The following is a 19364-nucleotide window of genomic DNA, read 5'->3' as shown; positions in this document are numbered from 1 at the left end:
GCCCCTTTAGATGGCTAGCTTGCAAGGATCAGACAGTTAAGTTTATCCTTTCTATTATTCAAGCTATAAAAACAGCTATAGACTAAGAGACTATCTAAAAATAACAGAGTAGCCCTAACCTGTTTGGTTCAGTGGATAAAGCATCGACCTGCAGAATGAAGGGTCCCAGGTTCGATTCTGGTCAAGGGCATGTGCCTTGGTTGCGGGGTCATCCCCAATAGGGGGTGTGCAGGAGGCAGCTAATCGATGTTTCTGACTCTCTGTCCCTCTCCCTTCCTCTCTGTAAACAAATCAATAAAACATATTTTTAAAAAACCAATAAAATATATATTTTTAAAAATAACAGTAGTTCAAACAGCAGTTTTCCAAAGGAGGGACCACCCTGCTTCGCTAGCAGTGCCTCTTCCGCTGCGACAGTGACATCTGAACTCCTAATTGCTCGTTTGGAAACGTGTTTCTAGCGGAGCATGTGCTCCCCGGCGCAGCCCTCTGAGGGCAACCCAGGTCGCACCGTGTTTGCATCGCGAAGCTCTGGAAACGGACCCGTTTCTCACCAGAGTGGAAGTGCCAGAACACCGGGTCATTTCAGTACCTTTCCATTTCCCCGCCAATCCTCGCTCCCGGTCCCACAGCGCGGCCCTACCTTCTGTACGGCAGTCAGGAGTCCCAACATGGCGGCCCCCAGGGCGCAGCCGCGATGTGAGCGCGGCCATATTGCCAACGGAAACCGGAAGTGGTTGTCTACGTTCCTTCAAACGCCTCCTTTCTAGGCCGCCGTAGCCAGAGCAGGACCAGTGCCGCAGTCGAAGCCGTTTGCGGAAACAAAAAACGTTGGCGCGGCCCCGGTGGGTCTGGGGGGAACATTCAGGTGAGTGTGTGGTTTTGTGCCTGGAAGTGTTTTCGTTTTTGTCGAAGTTTTGTCTCTCTCCGGGTGGCGTGTGGGCGTGGTGTGTGAAGAATGGAATTGTCGCCGGGGTCGGAGGGGGAGGGCGAAGAGCCCGGGCGGAGGCAGCTGAGGGGAGCCAGATGGCCACGGGATTGGACGCCAGAGGCGGGTGTTTGCGATCGGGGTGCCCTGGGGGTCGCTGCCCGGTTAATAGTCTGTGGAGGTTAACTCCGTGTCCTGCCGGGGGTTCCCTGCAGGACCCCACTTGTGAGGAATCCGGAGGCGTTTAGGATGATCGCGGTGTCGGATTCAGGTTGGGGATGTAATGCTCGGCTCGGTATCGGAGCCGGCGCTGGTCCCTGCTTGGGAGCGTCCGGCCCGGTTCCGGATGCGTAAGGCGTTGTGATCCGCGTCTGGGATCCCGGGAGGCTGATGAGGGAGAAGTTTTGGATGCGCAGGGCCCCTAGTGTTTCTTTAAGGTTAGGACCGGGGCTGCTGGGGTTTTTTTTCTTTGTTTTTTTTTTTTTTAATCTATTTTTATTGATTTTAGAGAGGAAGGAAGAGGGAGAGAAAGATAGAAACATCAATGATGAGGGAGAATCATTGATCGGCTGCCTCCTGCATGCTCCTTACCGCGGATGGAGCCAGCAACCTAGGCATGTGTCTTTTTTTTAATTTATATTTTATTGATTTTTTACAGAGAGGAAGGGAAAGGGATAGAGAGTTAGAAACATCGATGAGAGAGAAACGTTGATTCAGCTGCCTCCTGCACACCTCCCACTGGGGATGTGCCCGCAACCAAGGTACATGCGCTTGACCGGAATCGAACCTGGGACCCTTCAGTCTGACACGCTATCCACTGAGCCAAACCGGTCAGGGCTGAAGACAGATTTCTTAATTTTTACTTTTCTTTTTTTGAAGATTTCTGAACAGAAATTTATTGCTAGCTCTTTTCAGAGGACAGAAGAAAATGCTCTAGGTGACTGAATTTTTTTTATCTTTGCCTTTCTTCATTAATGGATTTATTGAGGCCCATAAAAAAAAAATCAACCCACTGTACCCATTTTGGCACAGTGGATAGAGCATCAGCCTGCGGACCAAAAGGCCCCAGATTCCATTCCAGGTCAAGAGCGTGTACATTGATTACACGCTCCTCCCAGACCGGGGACCTAGTTGGGACTCATGCAGGAAGCAACCAATTGATATGTTTCTCTCACATTGATATTTCCCTCTGTCTTTCCCTCTCTCTAAAAATCAATGGAAAAATATCTATTGGTGAGGATTAAAAAACAAACAAAGAACCCACCTCCATTCATCTGGATGGTTTGTGTGTATGTTAGGTGGACAAGAACATTGAACTTTTTTTTTTTTCCCAAATGTATGTATGTATTTACTTATTTATATTTTTATTGATTTCAGAGAGGAAGGGAGAGGGAGAGAGAGACACATCAGTGATGAGAGAGGGTCATGGATCGGCTGCTTCCTGCATGCCCCACACTGGGGATCGAGCCCGCAACCTGGGCATGTGCCCTGACCGGGAATTGAACCCTGACCTCCTGGTTCCTAGGTTGAAGCTCAACCACTGAGCCACGCCAGCCAGGCTGAACTTCTTAACATTATGGGTATTTCTAATTGGATGAATGCATGGGTAACTGAATGCACAATTACAAAACAGTGGGGGAAAACAGGTTAACAGTTCTGAGTATGCCAAACAGTTTATTCTTGTATTATTATCTATTAATTATTGTATTATTTTTCATATGAACAACAGAAAACCTAATTTTGCCTCAGTTTGTTTTTACTAGGCATGTAATTATTCAAGTGTATATGGAAATAAAACCCCATTAGCTCCATAGATGGAGCCTATAAAGTGAAAATGAGCAGAAAGACTAATATTTCTTCCATATGTGGATGAAAATGGGCCACATACTAAACCTGTCAAGGTCAGAGGAGGCCTGCTTGGAGTCCTTACAAAATCAGAGACCTAAAGTAACCACAAGGATGGTCTGAAATTAAAACTCTTCAACTAAAAGCAGTTCATGGTGGTAGTCATGTCCTAGGCTAGAATCTTCCCTGACAAAAGTCAATCTTTCCTGCCCTAACCGGTTTGGCTCAGTGGATAGAGCGTCGGCCTGCGGACTGAGGGGTCCCGGGTTTGATTCTGGTCAGAGACGTTTGCCTTGGTTGCGGGCACATCCCCGGTGGGGGGGGTGCATGAGGCAGCTGATTGGTGTTTCTCTCTCATCGATGTTTCTAACTCTCTATCCCTCTCCCTTCCTCTCTGTAAAAAAATCAATTAAAAAAAAATATATATCCTATCTAATAATAGAGAAACATGGTAATTAGCCGTACCTCCACTACCCTTCCCATTGCTAATCAGGACGATATGCAAATTAACTGCCAACCAAGATGGCGGCCGTCAGCCAGGCAGCTTGAAGCGAGCAGGAGGCTTGCTTGCTTCAGTGACGGAGGAAGCTAACGTTCCCCGCCTGCCTTGCCGGCCTCTGAGCTTGCAGTTTAAGAAACGTTACAAATATAGAAGCTAAACAAAACCTCAGAAACCTGCTTTCAGCCAGCCGGGCTTCAGCCAGCAGGACGGCAACATTGTTTCAATTATAGAACAAACGCAGATCCCTGCTTTCAGCCAGCCAGGATCTCGGAGTGAACAGGACTGCAGCAGTGTTACAATTATAGAACCCAAACAAACCAGATACCTGCTTTCAGCAGCCGAGGCCTCAGAGCTAAAGCTGGCCCAGAATAAAAAAAAAAAGAAAAAAAGGACAGGTTGGGAGCTTCAGTCACCCGCCAGCCTGAAAACGGCCCACAGCCCCTCACCCAGACTGGCCAGGCACCCCAGTAGGGACCCCCACCCTGAAGGGTGTGTGACCAGCTGCAAACAGCCATCATCCCCTCATCCAGGCTGGCCAGGCACCCCAGTGGGGACCCCCACCCTGATCCAGGACACCCTTCAGGGCAAACCAGCCAGCCCCCACCCATGCACCAGGCCTCTATCCTATATAGTAAAAGGGTAATATGCCTCCCAGCACCAGAATCAGCGGAGCAGCGAGGCCTCCCAGCACCGGGATCAGCGGAGCTGCGAGGCCTCCTGGCACTGGGATCAGTGTGACAGGGGGCAGTGCCCAAACCCCCTGATCGCCCTGCGGCTCTGTGTGTGACAGGGGGCGGGGCCACAACCTCCCTATCCGCCCTGCTCTGTTTGTGACAGGGGAAGGCGCCCCAACCCCCTGATCAGCCCTGCTCTGTGCCTGATAGGGGAGAGCTCCCCAACCCCCTGATCGCCCTGGGGCTTTGTGTATGACAGGGTGCAGCGCCCCAACCCCCCCCCCCATGGGCCCTGCTCTGTGTGTGACGGGGTAGAGCCATAACCTCCCCATCGGCCCTGCCGTAAGTGGGACAGTGGCGGCGCCCCAACCCCCTGATCGGCCCTGCTCTGTGGGTGATAGAGGGTGAGGCCCAACCCCCTAATCCGCCCTGCTCTGTGTGTGAAAGGGAGCAGTGCCCCAACTACCCTATCGGCCCTACTCTGTGAGTGACGGGGGAGCTCCTCAATCCCCTGATCGGCCCTGCTCTGAGCGTGACGGGGGGAGCTCCCCAAACCCCTGATGGGCCCTGCTCTGTGCGTGACAGGGGGGAGCTCCTCAACCCCCTGATGGGCCCTGCTCTGTGCATGACAGGGGGCAGCGCCCCAAACCCCTGATCAGCCCTGCACTGTGTGTGACAGGGTACGGAGCCCCAACCCCCCTGATGGGCCCTGCTCTGTGTTTGACAGGGGGCAGCGCCCCAACCCCCTGATTGGCCCTGCTCTGTGCGTGATGGGGTGGCGCCACAACCTCCCTATCGATCCTGCCTTGAGTGTGACGGGGCGGTGCCCCAACCCCCCAATCAGCCCTACCCTGAGCTTGACTAGGGGTGGCATCACAACCTCCCGATCCGCCCTGCTCTGTGCATGACAGGGGGCGGCGCCCCAACTCCCCAATCGGCCCTGCTCTGAGCCCAACCAGGGGCTGCACCTAGGGATTGGGCCTGCCCTCTGCCACCCGGGAGTGGGCCTAAGCCAGCAGGTCATTATCTCCCGAGGGGTCCCAGACTGCGAGAGGGCACAGGCCGGGCTGAGGGAACCCTTCTCTCCCCCGAGTGCACAAATTTTTGTGTACCGGGCCTCTAGTATCCTATCTAATAAAAGAGAAACATGGTAATGAGCGTACGACCGCTACCCTTCCCATTGGCTAATCAGGGTGATATGCAAATTAACTGCCAGCCAAGATGGCGGCCAGCAGCCAGGCAGCTTGAAACTAACATGAGCCTTGCTTGCTTCAGTGATGGAGGAATCCAACGTTCCCCGTCTGCCTTGCCGGCCTCTGAGCCTGCAGTTTGAAACATTGTAACAAATATAGAAGCTAAACAAAACCCCAGAAACCTGCTTTCAGCGAGCCGGGATCTCAGAGCTGGAGTTATACATTGTTTTGATTATAGAACCCAAACAAACCAGATACCTGCTTTCAGCAGCAGAGGCCTCAGAGCTGGAGCCAGAGCTAAAGCTGGCCCAGAATAAAAGAAAAAAGAAAACAAAGAGCAGTTGGGAGCTTCAGCCCTCAGCCCCTCACCCAGACTGTCCAGGCACCCCAGTGGGGACCCCCACCTTGAAGGGTGTGTGACCAGCTGCAAACAGCAATCATCCCCTCACCCAGGCTGGCCAGGCACCCCAGTGGGGACCCCCACCCTGAAGGGTGTGTGACCAGCTGCAAACAGCCATCATCCCCTCACCCAGGCTTGCCAGGCACTCCAGTGGGGACCTCCACCCTGATCCAGGACACCCTTCAGGGCAAACCAGCTGGCCCCCACCCATGCACCAGGCCTCTATCCTATATAGTAAAAGGGTAATATGCCTCCCAGCACCGGGATCAGTGGAGCCGCAAGGCCTTCCAGCACCGGGATCAGCGGAGCCGAGAGGCCTCCCGGCCCCGGGATCAGTGTGACAGGGGGCAGCGCCCAAACCCCCTGATCGCCCTGCGGCTCTGTGTGTGACAGGGTGCGGCACCCCAACCCCCTGATTGGCCCTGCTCTGTGTGTGACAGGGTGCGGCATCCCAACCCCACCCCACCCCCCCCACGGGCCCTTCTCTGTGTGTGACAGGGTAGAGCCATAACCTCCCCATCGGCCCTGCCCTGAGTGTGACAGTGGCGGCGCCCCAACGCCCTGATCGGCCCTGCTCTGTGGGTGATAGAGGGCGGCACCCCAACCCCTGATTGACCCTGCTCTGTGCGTGATGGGGGGAGCTCCCAACCCCCCTGATGGGCCCTGCTCTGTGCGTGACAGGGGGGAGCTCCCCAACCCCCTGATCGACCCTGCTCTGTGTGTGACAGGGTATGGAGCCCCAATCCCCCTGATGGGCCCTGCTCTGTGCGTGACAGGGGGGAGCTCCCCAACCCCCTGATCGACCCTGCTCTGTGCATGACAGGGTACGGAGCCCAAACCCCCCTGATGGGCCCTGATCTGTGCGTGACGGGGTGGTGCCGCAACCTCCCCATCCACCCTGCCTTGAGTGTGACAGGGGGCGGTGCCCCAACCCCCCAATCAGCCCTACCCTGAGCGTGACTGAGGGTGGCATCGCAACCTCCCAATCCGCCCTGCTCTGTGCATGACAAGGGGTGGCGCCCCAACTCCCCAATCGGCCCTGCTCTGAACCCGACCAGGGGCTGCACCTAGGGATTGGGCCTGCCCTCTGCCACCCGGGAGCAGGCCTAAGCCAGCAGGGCGTTATCTCCCGAGGGGTCCCAGACTGCGAGAGGGCACAGGCCAGGCTGAGGGACCCTCCCTTCCCCCCGAGTGCACAAATTTTTGTGCACCAGGCCTCTAGTATATATATAAAAGTCAGTCTTTGCCCTGACCGGTTTGGCTAAGTGGATAGAGCGTCGGCCTGTGGCCTGAAGGGTCCCAGGTTCTATTCCGGTCAAGGGCGTGTACCTTGGTTGCGGGCACATCCCCAGTGGGGGGTGTGCAGGAGGCAGCTGATCAATGTTTCTCTCTCATCGATGTTTCTGACTCTCTATCCCTCTCCCTTCCTCTCTGTAAAAAATATCAATAAAAAAAAATTTAAAAGTCAGTCTTCCCCTTAACTGAGCCTATTTTTATCATTTTGCATCTATAATTGCATACCTTTGGAATGTCAAAGTGATATCATTTTTCTATGTCCCTCAAAGCACAGATATCACACCAGAGCAAAGACCACACATCCCCTCATTGTTGTTTGACTTAATTGTTGACTGTTAATTATTCTATACCCACTTATGTAAATAAGTATGGGTTTGTCATTTCACTTTTTATCCAACCCTAGTGGTACAACCCCCCTGCTTTTTCCCACCTCCCTAATCTATTATCAGTGGATTTCATGTAACCCACTTATATCTTTCCTTCCTATCTAATAAAAGCCTAATATGCTATGTGTCCAGTTGTCTGGTCAGCCATTCAACCAATCAAAGTGTAATATGCTAATGATATGCTAAGGCTGCTCAACTGCTCACTATGACATGCACTGACCACCATGGGGCAGTCAACTGGTCGACCAGTTGCTATGACGTGCACTGACCACCAGGGAGCAGTTGCTCTGACCTGTAAGGTAGCTTGCTGCTGGGTCCAGCTGATCGGGACTGAGCGAGACAGGCCGGACACGCCCTGGAGCCCTCCTGTGGTCCCTCCCCAGCTGGCCAGCCTCCCGCATCCCTCCCTGGCCCCACTTGTGCATCAGTAGGGTCCGTCTGCCTGGCCTGTACCCCCTTGCAATCCAGGCTGAGGGACCCCCCCCACCCCCCGCCTCCAAGTGCATGAATTCGTGTACCGGGCCTCTAGTTTGATTATAATGTATAAAATAAAGTGCAGAACTGCCATTTTTTAGAGCATTTTCTCAATCTGTTTAGAGTTTGCTTTCCGGCAGAGGTCATCAGTTTGGCTCTAATAAACTCAAAAATTCTCTACAGGTTTGAATGTGTGTTACCTTGACACATATCTAAAGGACATCACTCCATTACACAGCATGGAGTTGCTACAGGAATCCCTGACATTTCACGATGTGGCCGTGGACTTCACCTGGGAGGAGTGGCAGCTTCTGGACCCCGAGCAGAAGGACCTGTACAGGGACGTGATGATGGAGACCTACAGCCATCTGGTGTCAGTGGGTGAGGACAGTTCCCATGTGTCACTCAAAAGGAGCCCTGATAGTGGATTTTTCCCCCTCAGCTGCTTAACTCTTTAGTAGAACAGTGGTTCTCAACCTTCCTAATGCCATGACCCTTTAATACAGTTCCTCATGTTGTGGTGACCCCCAATTTCATTGTTACAAATTGAACTCAATGAAAGCATAGTGATTAATCACAAAAACAATATGTAATTATATATGTGTTTTCCTATGGTCTTAGGCGACCCCTGTGAAAGGGTCGTTCGACCCCCAAAGGGGTTGCGACCCACAGGTTGAGAACCGCTGCTTTAGAATGACTACAGTTCTCTGAAGTGGTAGAATCTCAGATCCTTTTCTTGTGCCAGACAAGAGGGTATAATGTCTCCTCTCCTGAGAGAAAAGTCTTTGTGTTACAGATGTGAAACCTGGTCATTCCCTGCAGCATAGCATTCTCCCTTAACAGACCCCCAACTCAATTTAGTATGTCTATGTCTTCTTTTGTTTTTCATGAGCAGGGTATCACATCAGCAAACCAGATGCGCTCTTCAAGTTGGAACGAGAGGAAGAACCGTGGACAGTACAGCATGGACTCCACTGTCTAGTCTCTCCAGGTGAGGGGGTGAGAACCAGCAAGGCGGGCAGCAGGGAAGCCACATTCTAGTCAGGCAGCATCAGAGCTGTGACAGTGAATGCGGAAACTCAAACCTCCCTTCCATGTATGAGAATGCTTTTTCTTTGTAGATGTTTAGGGGAAATTATACCCCTTTTGTCTCTCCTGAGCTCTGACCCCTGTTTATTTTATTTACATCTCGTTTGTTTGTGTGTTTTTTAAAACATATTGTTATTTATTTCAGAGGGAAGGAAGAGGGAGAGAGAGAGAGAAACGTCAGTGATGAGAGAGAATCATTGATCGGCTGCCTCCTGCACACTCCCTACTGGGGATCAAGCCCACAACCTGGGCATGTGCACTTGACTGAAACGAACCCAGGACCCTTCAGGGCTACATCTTGTTTTTATTTGCAGAGTTTTCTTCTCCATAAGATTCTCAGATCTTCTTTGTCCACCGTTACAGTGTCTCTACCTGTGTTATCACTTCTCTTGCTATAAAATTCCACTTTCCAGACCTTTCTGGAAAGACAGAACTTTGAATTCATCACTTCTTTCTTTCTACTGGGCCTTTGTACCCTGTTAGAAAATAGTGATTTCCCTCCTTAGCATCCAACCCACCTTGGATGCTGTGCCCTCATGATAAACTGCATTTATGTAATTCTTTGCTCGTCTCCCTCCAAGGTTCTTCATACTCACTTCTCATCACTCTTTAACGTTTTCCCTATTCCCATGAATATTTCCCTCTTTCTGCTCTGTGAAATGGACCCCCAGATTGACTTCTCCCTCAATATTGTCTAATGCAGCAGTGGTCCGTGAGGTCCGAAAGGTTGGTGACCGCTGGTCTGATATACACTTTCTTCTGATGTATTTTATTCATCATCATGGCAGCTGGCCTCTGACTTCTCATTTTGTGTGTGTGAGAGCAGGAATCATCTTTTTAAGTTATAGTTTCTCTTTCTGCACTAGATGTTTTAAATGCTATTCAGCCTGGCATCCCTACATGCTAAGCTCTCTTCTTAAACGTCTCTACTGTCCTACTTAATGGATGAGAAAAGATTTTTTTCACATGCTACATGTACAGTTCCAGCCAAAACTAGGTTATAAGTTATTTCAGCTTCAAATCACGTTCTTCCTAGTTTTCCTAATTCAGATTTTTCTTCATTCTTAGATGTTATTAGTGCATTTATTTTCCAATGGCTATTGTTTACGCATCATATTTTTAGTGCTTTTACTTAGACTTAATTCACATACCATACAACTTACCCGTTTAAATGATATAGTTAATTGGTTTTTAGTATATTCATATAGTATTGCAACCATCACCACAATGAATTTTGGAAAATTTTATATGTACATATTTTCATTGTGGCCTTAATTCCTATAGGTTTGTATTTCATTTCTAAATTAGAAAGGGTGAATCCTTCAGTTTTGTTCTTTTTCAAGATAGTTTTGACTTTTGGATCCTTTAATTTCCCCCTTGAATTTTAGAATCAGATTATGAATTTCTGGGGAGAAAAAAAACCTAGCTTGGTTTTTGGTAGGGATTACACTGAATCTGTATCTCAGTTGGGTAGGGATTCCATCTTAACCATGACATACATCCTAGTCCAGAATCATTGGGTGCTTTTCTTTTCTTTCTTTCGTTTTTTTTTTTTTTAAATTTGTTTATTGGTTAGGGTATTACAACTGTGTCCTCATCCTACCATTATCCCCCAACCTCCCCCACCCCCACTCATGCTCTCATCCTCCTGTTGTCCATGTCCATTGGTTTGGCTTATATGCATGCATACAAGTCCCTTGGTTGATCTCTTCCCCTTACCCCCACCCTCGCCTACTTTTCCTCTGGGGTTTGATAGTCTGATCGCTGTTTCTCTCATTGGGTGCTTTTCTATCTAATTTGGTCTTTAATTTTTTCCCCCACAACATTTTATAAGCTTCAAAATAAACATTTTATACTTTCCTTACATTTCTTTCTAAGTGAGATATTCCTTTTTATGATATAATGAATGTAATTGTTTTCTGGTTTGCATTTTCCAATTGTATATTGCTAGGATATAAAAATAAAATTGATTATTTTCCCATCATATTCTGATGACACTTGGCCTAGGTAACCAAGTTCCTGTCATATGAAATTACAATTTCTCTTTCAGTGATCTCTGTGATACGCTATCATCTTGCTTAGAGAGTTTCTGTCCTCTTCCTAAATACTCTTTAATGTTTTCCATACCTGTGATTGCCTCCTACAATTGAGGTAATTGTTGTATTTTTAAAAAAAACTTGTATTTTGATAGCCTAATATTTTCAAAGCTAACAGCAGTACAAAAAAAATTTTAATAAATAGACATCATTATTTTGTTCTCCATAGAAGTACTATCTAATAAATAATAAACATATCCTAGGGTAAAAATTGCTATATGGAAAATTAATATAGCCAGTGGAACACTGTGGGTGTTTATCCTGGAACTGTGCTTTTAGGAATGGGAATGGCTCTTTGATAAGCTGCCTTTGAGCTCACAGATGAGGGATCTGAGCCAGCTTCCTAGACCTTTTAAAATGTGAAACAATGGGACGTTCAAAGAACTGGATCTGGAATGTGAGGAACTGGATCACTTTGCCTATAATGTAGAAGGGAGACATTATCATGGAGGGAAGTGTACTGTTATACATATGGTTGCAATTTGTGACAGGAAAACAATACAGATGAAAGTTACTAAAGATAAAAGGTATATAGGAAAACATTCAGGAGTCACATGAAATATGCTACATTGTTGGAACTAATCATGTTTCTAAAGTTAAGAGACAAGAAGCAGAAATAGCAGAGGTGCTCTCCTATTAACCTTAAAGCAAACTGCCATGTTGTGGAGAGGGTCACCTTTCAGGACACAGCATGCCATCTCTGGGAGGTGACAGCCTCAGTCCCACAACCACAGGAACTAAATTCTGCTCACCATCAGTGAACTTGGAAGGGGGCCCAGTGCCAGATAAGATCCCAAATCTGACTGACATATTCATGTAGTCTTGAGACCTTGAGAAAAGGACCCAATGAGTCTATGGTTGGACTTCTGACTTATGGAGACAGATAATAAATGTTTATTGTCTTAAAAAATTTCTCAATTCTCCCAGCAATGATGTTGGGGACACATGGGAAGGATTGCCTACCAGGGAAGCTGATTCAGCTGGTGTCTCTAGCTCCTAAAGTCAAAAGGTTACAGTGTTTTCCTAAGCCTCAGGCACACAAAAACAGTCCTGGGCCATAAATTTAATTGTTCACATAAACTCTCTGGTATGGCCTAAGACCTCGGTTATAAAAACACTTCTACCAGGCAGGGATTCTCCAGGGAATCAGAGGTTTATCTTCTAATCAGTCAGGGCCAGTCCTTTCTTTGGAATGTGTAGCAATGGTGTGACTCAGGCCCGCTGAGTTAACACTTTAATGCAAGGTACCCATCCTCTTTTTGTAGGAACATAACACAGTATGTTCCAGCCAGACCATTAGTTGGGGTCTTGATAATTTATTTATTGTATTATTATTTTTAAATTATTGTATCATTTTCCATATGTAAACCTATTTTTGCCCCACCCTATATATCCTGATTCCCTCCACCTCTTAAATTTCCATTGCTCCTTTAACCAAGTTTCACAGACTGGTTGCTTCATTTTATTTTATTTATTTATTTTTAAAATATATTTTTATTGATTTCAGAGAGGGAGGGAGAGGGAGAGAGAGATAGAAACATCAATGATGAGAGAGAATCATCGATCAGCTGCCTCTTGCACGCCCCCTTCTGGGGATCGAGCCTGCAACCCAGGCATGTGCCCCTGACCAGAATCAAACCCCTAACACTTCAGTCCACAGGCCAACGCTCTATCCACTGAGCCAAGCCGGCCAGGGCTGTGGTTACTTTTATTACTTTGCTTCAAGTGTCTGTACCTGGAATTATTAAACTTGGATTTCCTACAAATTTAACTCAAACAGCACACTATCCACCTTAAAATAGTATCAGAACCTAAAAGTTAAGAGTTCATTGCCCCTTTACATGCCAAACACAAGTCCTGATTGTCACTTGTGCTTCTGACCAACTGGCTATAGATTGGAAGTTCTCATGAGCCCCTCCTTAGTTCAATTAATTTGGTAGAGCATCTCACAGAACTCAGAGAAATACTTACTTATATTTACCAGTTTATTGTAATGGATACTGACTATAATAATGAAAGTGTAATATGCTAATTAGACCGGAGAGCCGAGTGACCTTCCAGACATCATTCTGGACGTCCTTCCAGACAAAGCCCTAGCAAGGGGGGCGAGGTTGAGGTGGTTAGGGGCAAGCAGGCAAGCAGTTAGGGGTAATCAGGCAGGCAGGCAGAGTGATTAGGGTTGATCAGGCAGACAGAGTGATTAGGGGTGATTAGGCAGGCAGGCAGAGTGGTTGGGGTGATCAGGCAGGCAGGCAGGCGAGCAGTTAGGAGCCAGATGTCCCGGATTGTGAGAGGGATGTCCTACTACCGGTTTTAAGTCCAATCTCGCAGGGATCAGGTTTAAACTGACAGACATCCCTTGAGGGGTCCCAGATTGTGAGAGGGTGCAGGCTGGGCTGAGGGACACCCCCCAGTGCATGAATTTTGTGCAACAGGCCTCTAGTAGGTATATAATAGAAGGTCTGAACGATTCTTGAAATTGGGAACTTCTGTCCCCTTGCAACCTGGGTAACCACCCATTGGGCACATGATGTGTTCACTAACCCAGGATCTGATCGGATCTGGTTAAGAATTTTTAAAACATATTTTTATTGATTTCAGAGAGGAAGGGAGAGAAGCTAGAAACATCAATGATGAGAGAGAATTATCAATCAGCTGCCTCCTGCATGCCCCTTACTGGGGATCAAGCCTGCAACGCAGGCTTGTGCCCTCCACCGGAATCGAACCTAGGACCCTTCAGTCCACAGGCTGACACTCTGTCCACTGAGCAAAACTGGCTAGGGCAGGTTAAGAAATTTTTATACAGGGTATTTGATTATTATAACAGCCAGAAGATCCTTGAGGTTAGGGGAAACCTTGTTCTTGCCCCAAAAGCCCAAGTAAACATCTTGGGCTTTATGGGAGGAATCAGTCCACTACCCTTCCTTCCTGTGCCTCCCTAGGAGAATATAACTACCATGTCTTCCAGTGCTTTGACAAAACCTAGATACGTGGCCTTTTGGCCAAAGGTCTGCAATATCATATTGTTGGAGCCATCATTGTATCACTGGGGGTTGCAGCTTTCTGTCAGTTTGCTGAGGCTAAACCAAGCAAGGTGGCATACATAGATTTCTACAGAAATTATGATTCTGTAAAAGATTTTGAGTGGGTGAGGAAGACATATCTTTCAAAGTGCAAAGTGATCTTGGAATGCAAATAATTTCTTTGTGTTGAATTCCATGGAAGTCTGTCACTGTCCCATGTTCCTGAACTATGAAAGATGGAGATTTGATCTAAGGAATAGTTTCTTTTGTAAATAAACGATTAAGAAATACTTTGGACAGGGGAGGGGGGGAATAAGTAAAAAGAAAAAACAAAGGAAACCACCACGTGGGGTCTAGGAAACCTTAAGGACATGCTAGAGAGAAGAAAGGAGGGGGGACAGGAGAGTGAGAGAGAAGGAGAGATTGGTTGCTTTCTGTTTGCTCCTTGACCAGGAATCAAACCCACAACCCAGATATGTGTCCTGACCAGGAATTGAGGCATGCACAGGACGATGTTCAACCAACTGAGCCACCCCGGCTGGGGAAAAAAAATGGTTTTAATAGAGCTTTAATTTTTATGTCCTCCATCCTTTCTCAGAAGTCAGTGGGTAGAGCTGAAAGTCCAGTTTACTAATCAATTGGTCTTTGTGGTGACTAGATCCATCCTGAAGCTTTGTAGTATTATTAGTATAAACTCACTGTTATAAAACGGTTTGTGGGTTTTTTTTTATGTTTAGCAAATGATACTATCACTTAGGAAATTATACAGTTTAACAAGCTTATTGTCAAGTACTGTGGACATAGACCAAATTTATTTCTTATTCTACAACACATAGGCTTGTCAGTAAATAATTACTCCACATGAAGGCATTTGTAATGTTTTATTTCAAACTAAGTTTATGAGAGATAACAGAATGATTCACTTTTCTCTTCTGTCCTAGTAGAAGGTACAGTTGGTGATTCTCTGCAGTATCCCTTGCAAAGTCGAAGCATTCAGAGTCTGGAAACATGCTGTGAAAATAGTATGTTTGGAGATATTGTTAATCAGAGCAAAGGTAATTTCGTATTAAAGCAAAATCACAATATGTTTGAGATGCATGAAAAACTTCCAATATCAAAGTTAAGTTTTGAAAACCAAAACAGAAATTGTAACATAAAGAACTTTGTTGAGTTGAAAGGAGAGGACACACCCATTCTGCATGCTAACCATGAACAATTTTACACTGAAATTATATTGCCTGTCAGCACCAAACCCATCAATAATAAGTCGCAGGCCATTCAGGAACAGAGAACTCGCCACATTGAGAAAGTCCACATATGCCCTGAATGTGGGAAAGCCTTCATGAAAATGTCTCAGCTCACTGATCATCAGAGAGTTCATTCTAGAGAAAAACCTAATGGATGCTGTCCATGTAGTAAAGCCTCTAGAAAGTCCAGGCTCACTGCCCATCCAAGAATTCATAATGAACTGAAACAGTATGAATGCACTAAATGTGTCAAAACCTTCCTCACGCCATCACAGTTCAGTATACATCAGAAAACTCACATGGGACAGAAATCTTATGTGTGCAGTGAATGTGGTAAAGCATTCATCAAAAAGTCTCGGCTCATTTATCATCAGCGAAGTCATACAGGAGAGAAACCCCATGGGTGCAGTTTATGTGGCAAGAACTTCTCTACGAAGTTTAGTCTCACTACCCATCAAAAAATTCATACAGGAGAGAAACCCCATGGATGCAATATATGTGGAAAGACCTTCTCTACAAAGTTTTGTCTCACTAAACATCAAAACACTCATACAGGAGAGAAACCCCATGGATGCAGTCTATGTGGGAAGACCTTCTCTACTAAGTTTAGTCTTACTACCCATCAGAAAACTCATACAGGAGAGAAACCTTATACATGCACAGAATGTGGAAAAGGCTTTTCAGTGAAGCGTGGCCTCATCCTACATCAACGAACTCATACTGGAGAGAAACCCTACATATGTAATGAGTGTGGGAAAGACTTCACTTGGAAGAACACTCTAATCAGACATCAGCGAGCACATACAGGAGAGAAGCCCTATGTATGTATTGTATGTGAAAAAGGCTTCACCATGAAGACTGATCTCACTGTACATCGAAGAACTCATACTTTAGAGAAACCGTATGTGTGTAGTGAATGTGGGAAAGGCTTCTCAATGAAGCACTGCCTCATTGTACATCAGCGAATTCATACTGGAGATAAACCTTATGTATGTAATGAATGTGGGAAATGCTTCCCCTGGATGTGCCCTCTCATCAGACACCAACGAGCACATACAGGAGAGAAACCCTATGTATGCAATGTATGTGGAAAAGGCTTCAGTATGAAGGGGGGTCTTACTGTCCATGAGCAAACTCATACTTCTGAGAAACCATACATGTGTAAAGAATGTGGGAAAGGCTTTACTCAGAAGTACAAACTCAGTGTACATCGGCGCATTCACACGGGAGAGAAACCCTATGTGTGCAGTGAATGTGGAAAAGGCTTCGCAGTGAAAAACAAGCTGATTGTACATCAGCGGATTCATACAGGAGGGAAACCTCGTATGTTGTAGTGAATGTGGGAAAGGCTTCCTCTTAAGGAGCCCTGCCATCTGACAACAGCAAACATACAGGAGAGAAGCCTTATGTATGTAGTGTATGTGGAAATGGCTTCACCATGAAGAGTGATCTCAGTGTACATTGGTGCACTTATATGTAAGAGAAACCTTAAATATTCAATGAATGTGTCAAAGGCTAACCTGGCAAAAGCCTGCTCATTGCACCTCTGCAAATTCATATGCAGATAAACTATATGCCATGAATGGACTTCACCATGAAGAATACTCTAAGTATACATCAACAAATTCATACCACAGAGAAGCCATACAAATGCAATGGATGTGGTGAAGGCTTTAGGAAAAAGATATGCCTCGTGCAACATCAGACATTTCACTAAGGAAAGACTTTTCATGTTCTGAACGTGGGAAATTCTCATTGTGCAAAAATAATCTCATTACCCATCAGAATGAACACAGAAGAGAAACACTATGAATGCAATAAAGATGGAAAAGCCTTCACTATGAAGTCAAGTTTCAATGTTCATCAAAGAAAACATACAGGAGACCGACCCTAGGGATGCAGCGATTGTGGTAAAGCTTTTCCTGACTTGTCCTTATCTATATATATATAGAGCCAGGGTCATCACGTCACAACTAAAGGTTCAGCCAACTGGAAGTCAGTGCTGGGTTGCTGTGGTGGCCCAGCAACAGCGACCCAGCACTGACTGCCACTACTGTGGATGCCCTGTTACAGCATTGACTGCTGAGCGGGCTGCGGATCACACCCGAAGAGAGGTCTGGAAACAGAGAGACAGGGTCTGATCCGTAGCCTCCATGGCAGCTTTTGATCAGCACTTCCCCCTCTCTTTTGCTCTGGGCCTGGCCAGCAGCTGGCCTCTTTCTCTTGGCCTTTGCTGGGGCTGCTGATCAGCCCTGCCTTTCTGATCAGTTCCACTGATAGGCTCAGAGACGCTGACTGGCATAGAAACCGACCAGTCAGAACCAAATCTGGGTGAAGTGTGAGGAGCCAGTGGCTGCCTAGGAGGTGGAGCTTTTGACACTGACTGGCATAGAAACCAACCAACCAGAACCAAATTTGGATGAAGTGTGAGAGGAGCCAATGGCTGCCTAGGAAGCAGAGCTTTTGATGCTGATTGGCATAGAAACTGACCAGTTAGAACCTCATCTGGGTGAACTGCAAAGGCAGAACCTAAGGTGGGGGCTGAGGAGGGGTTTTAAGTGCCCTCCTCAGGGAGCTGTAAAACACTTTACAGCTGTTTGGTGTAAGGTGTAAGGAAGCAGTTCAATTTTTTGATGACCGGTTTGGCAGTATAGTGCATGGCTGGTTATCAGTCCCGATGTAAGTATTATGTATTTTTGTCTGCCAAGAGCACTCCTCCTGATGAAAAAGGCTCCCCTCCCCCCCATTTAAGCAATCTTATCCTATATAATCTATCTATACTGCTAAAAGGGTAATATGCTAATTAGACTGGGTCAACTGGCCATCTTCTGGACATCCAACTTCCTTCTGGACAAAGCCATGGTGGTGGGCGCTGAGGTAGAGGCCGTTAGGGGCGATCAGGCCGACGGGGGGGCAGTTTGATGTGAGCTCAGGCTGGCAGGGGAGGGCAGTTGGGGGCGAGATCAGGCTGGCAGGGGAGGGATGTTGGGGGCACCTGGATGACAGGGGAGGGAAATTGGAAGCGAGAGCAGGCAGGCAGGGGAGAGCAGTTAGGGGCAAAATCAGGCTGGTAGGGGAGGGCTGTTGAGGGTGAGATCAGACCAGCAGGGGAGGGCAGTTGGGGACAACCAGGCCGGCAGGGGAGGGCAGTTGCGGGCAAGATCAGGCTGGCAAGGAAGGGCAGTTGGGACGAGATCAGACTGGCAGTGGAGGGCTGTTGGGGGAGACATCAGGCTGGCAGGGGGGGCATTTGGGGAGAGATCCGGCTGGCAAGGGAGGGCAGTTAGGGGTAATCAGGCAGGCAGAGGCAGATGGGGGTGAGATCAGCCTGGCAGGGGAGATCAGTTGGGGGCGAGATCAAGCTGTAGGGGATGGCGATTGGGGTCGATCAGGCAGGCAGAGGTGGTTAGGGGCGATCATGCAGGCAGGCAGGTGAGCAGTAGGAGCCAGCGGTCCAAGATTGTGAGAGGGATGTCTGATTGGAGAGGGTGCAGGCTGGGCTGAGGGACTCCGCCCGCCCTCTGCACAAATTCCGTACACTGGGCCACTAGTTAAACATAAGAGAATTTACAGGTAGTTGCTTTGTGGAAAATCTGTAGGCCCTCAAGATAATAGTATGTAAAGAACAATAGCTCAATACAAAGACAACAGTGCTGTATTTATTGACCAGTTACCTCTTATTGTATATTGATGAAAAAATTTATAAACCTCAGATATAATCAACATTGATGAAAATATTTTAGGACAGTATATGTCTAAAGAGTGTTTTCTGAGGTAAATCCAATGAATGTGACAGAATGAAAAACACTTTAGTTGGAAGAACATCTCATACGTGATCATTAGAGATCAAGAATGAGTGAATATTTTTTTAAAAATATATTTTATTGATTTTTAACAGAGAGGAAGGTAGAAGGATAGAGTTAGAAACATCGATGAGAGAGAAACATTGATCAGCTGCCTCCTGCACACTCCCTACTGGGGATGTGCCCGTAACCAAGGCACATGCCCCCCACTGGAATCGAACCTGGGACCTCCCAGTTCGCAGGCTGACGCTCTATCCACTGAGCCAAACCGGTCAGGGCAGCAAAGTAAGACATTAGAAATCAGTTGACACTACAGCTAGTCACTACTTGGGCAGTGAATATAGCATGGTTTGCAGTAATTCATGTTGCTTTGTCATTTGCCAGGAAATCCATGCAGAAATAACTGAC

The 19364-nt window shown here is 47.2% G+C and overlaps 1 protein-coding gene across 4 annotated transcripts in view; it reads left to right on the top strand.

Moving 5' to 3' along the window:
* The first annotated feature begins 765 nt into the window (after positions 1–765).
* LOC118649200 (zinc finger protein 615-like) overlaps positions 766–19364 on the top strand; it is a 35849-nt gene continuing 17250 nt past the window's right edge. For 2 of the 4 annotated variants that reach the window (XM_036296068.1, XM_036296066.1), the window contains exons 1-3: positions 766–868; positions 7882–8079; positions 8594–8689. In XM_036296068.1, the coding sequence (XP_036151961.1) occupies positions 7938–8079; positions 8594–8689 (238 nt within the window). In that variant the 5' untranslated portion in view covers positions 766–868; positions 7882–7937. Of the gene's footprint in view, positions 869–7881; positions 8080–8593; positions 8690–14850; positions 17388–19364 lie in introns of those variants that run through there. The other 2 variants (XM_036296070.1, XM_036296065.1) reach the window with 2 other exon arrangements.

The sequence above is a fragment of the Myotis myotis genome, unplaced genomic scaffold, assembly GCF_014108235.1.
Source record: "Myotis myotis isolate mMyoMyo1 unplaced genomic scaffold, mMyoMyo1.p scaffold_m19_p_28, whole genome shotgun sequence".
NCBI classification, from domain to species: domain Eukaryota; kingdom Metazoa; phylum Chordata; class Mammalia; order Chiroptera; family Vespertilionidae; genus Myotis; species Myotis myotis.
Note: the sequence above shows the minus strand (reverse complement) of the source record. Positions and strands in the feature narration are given on the sequence as shown.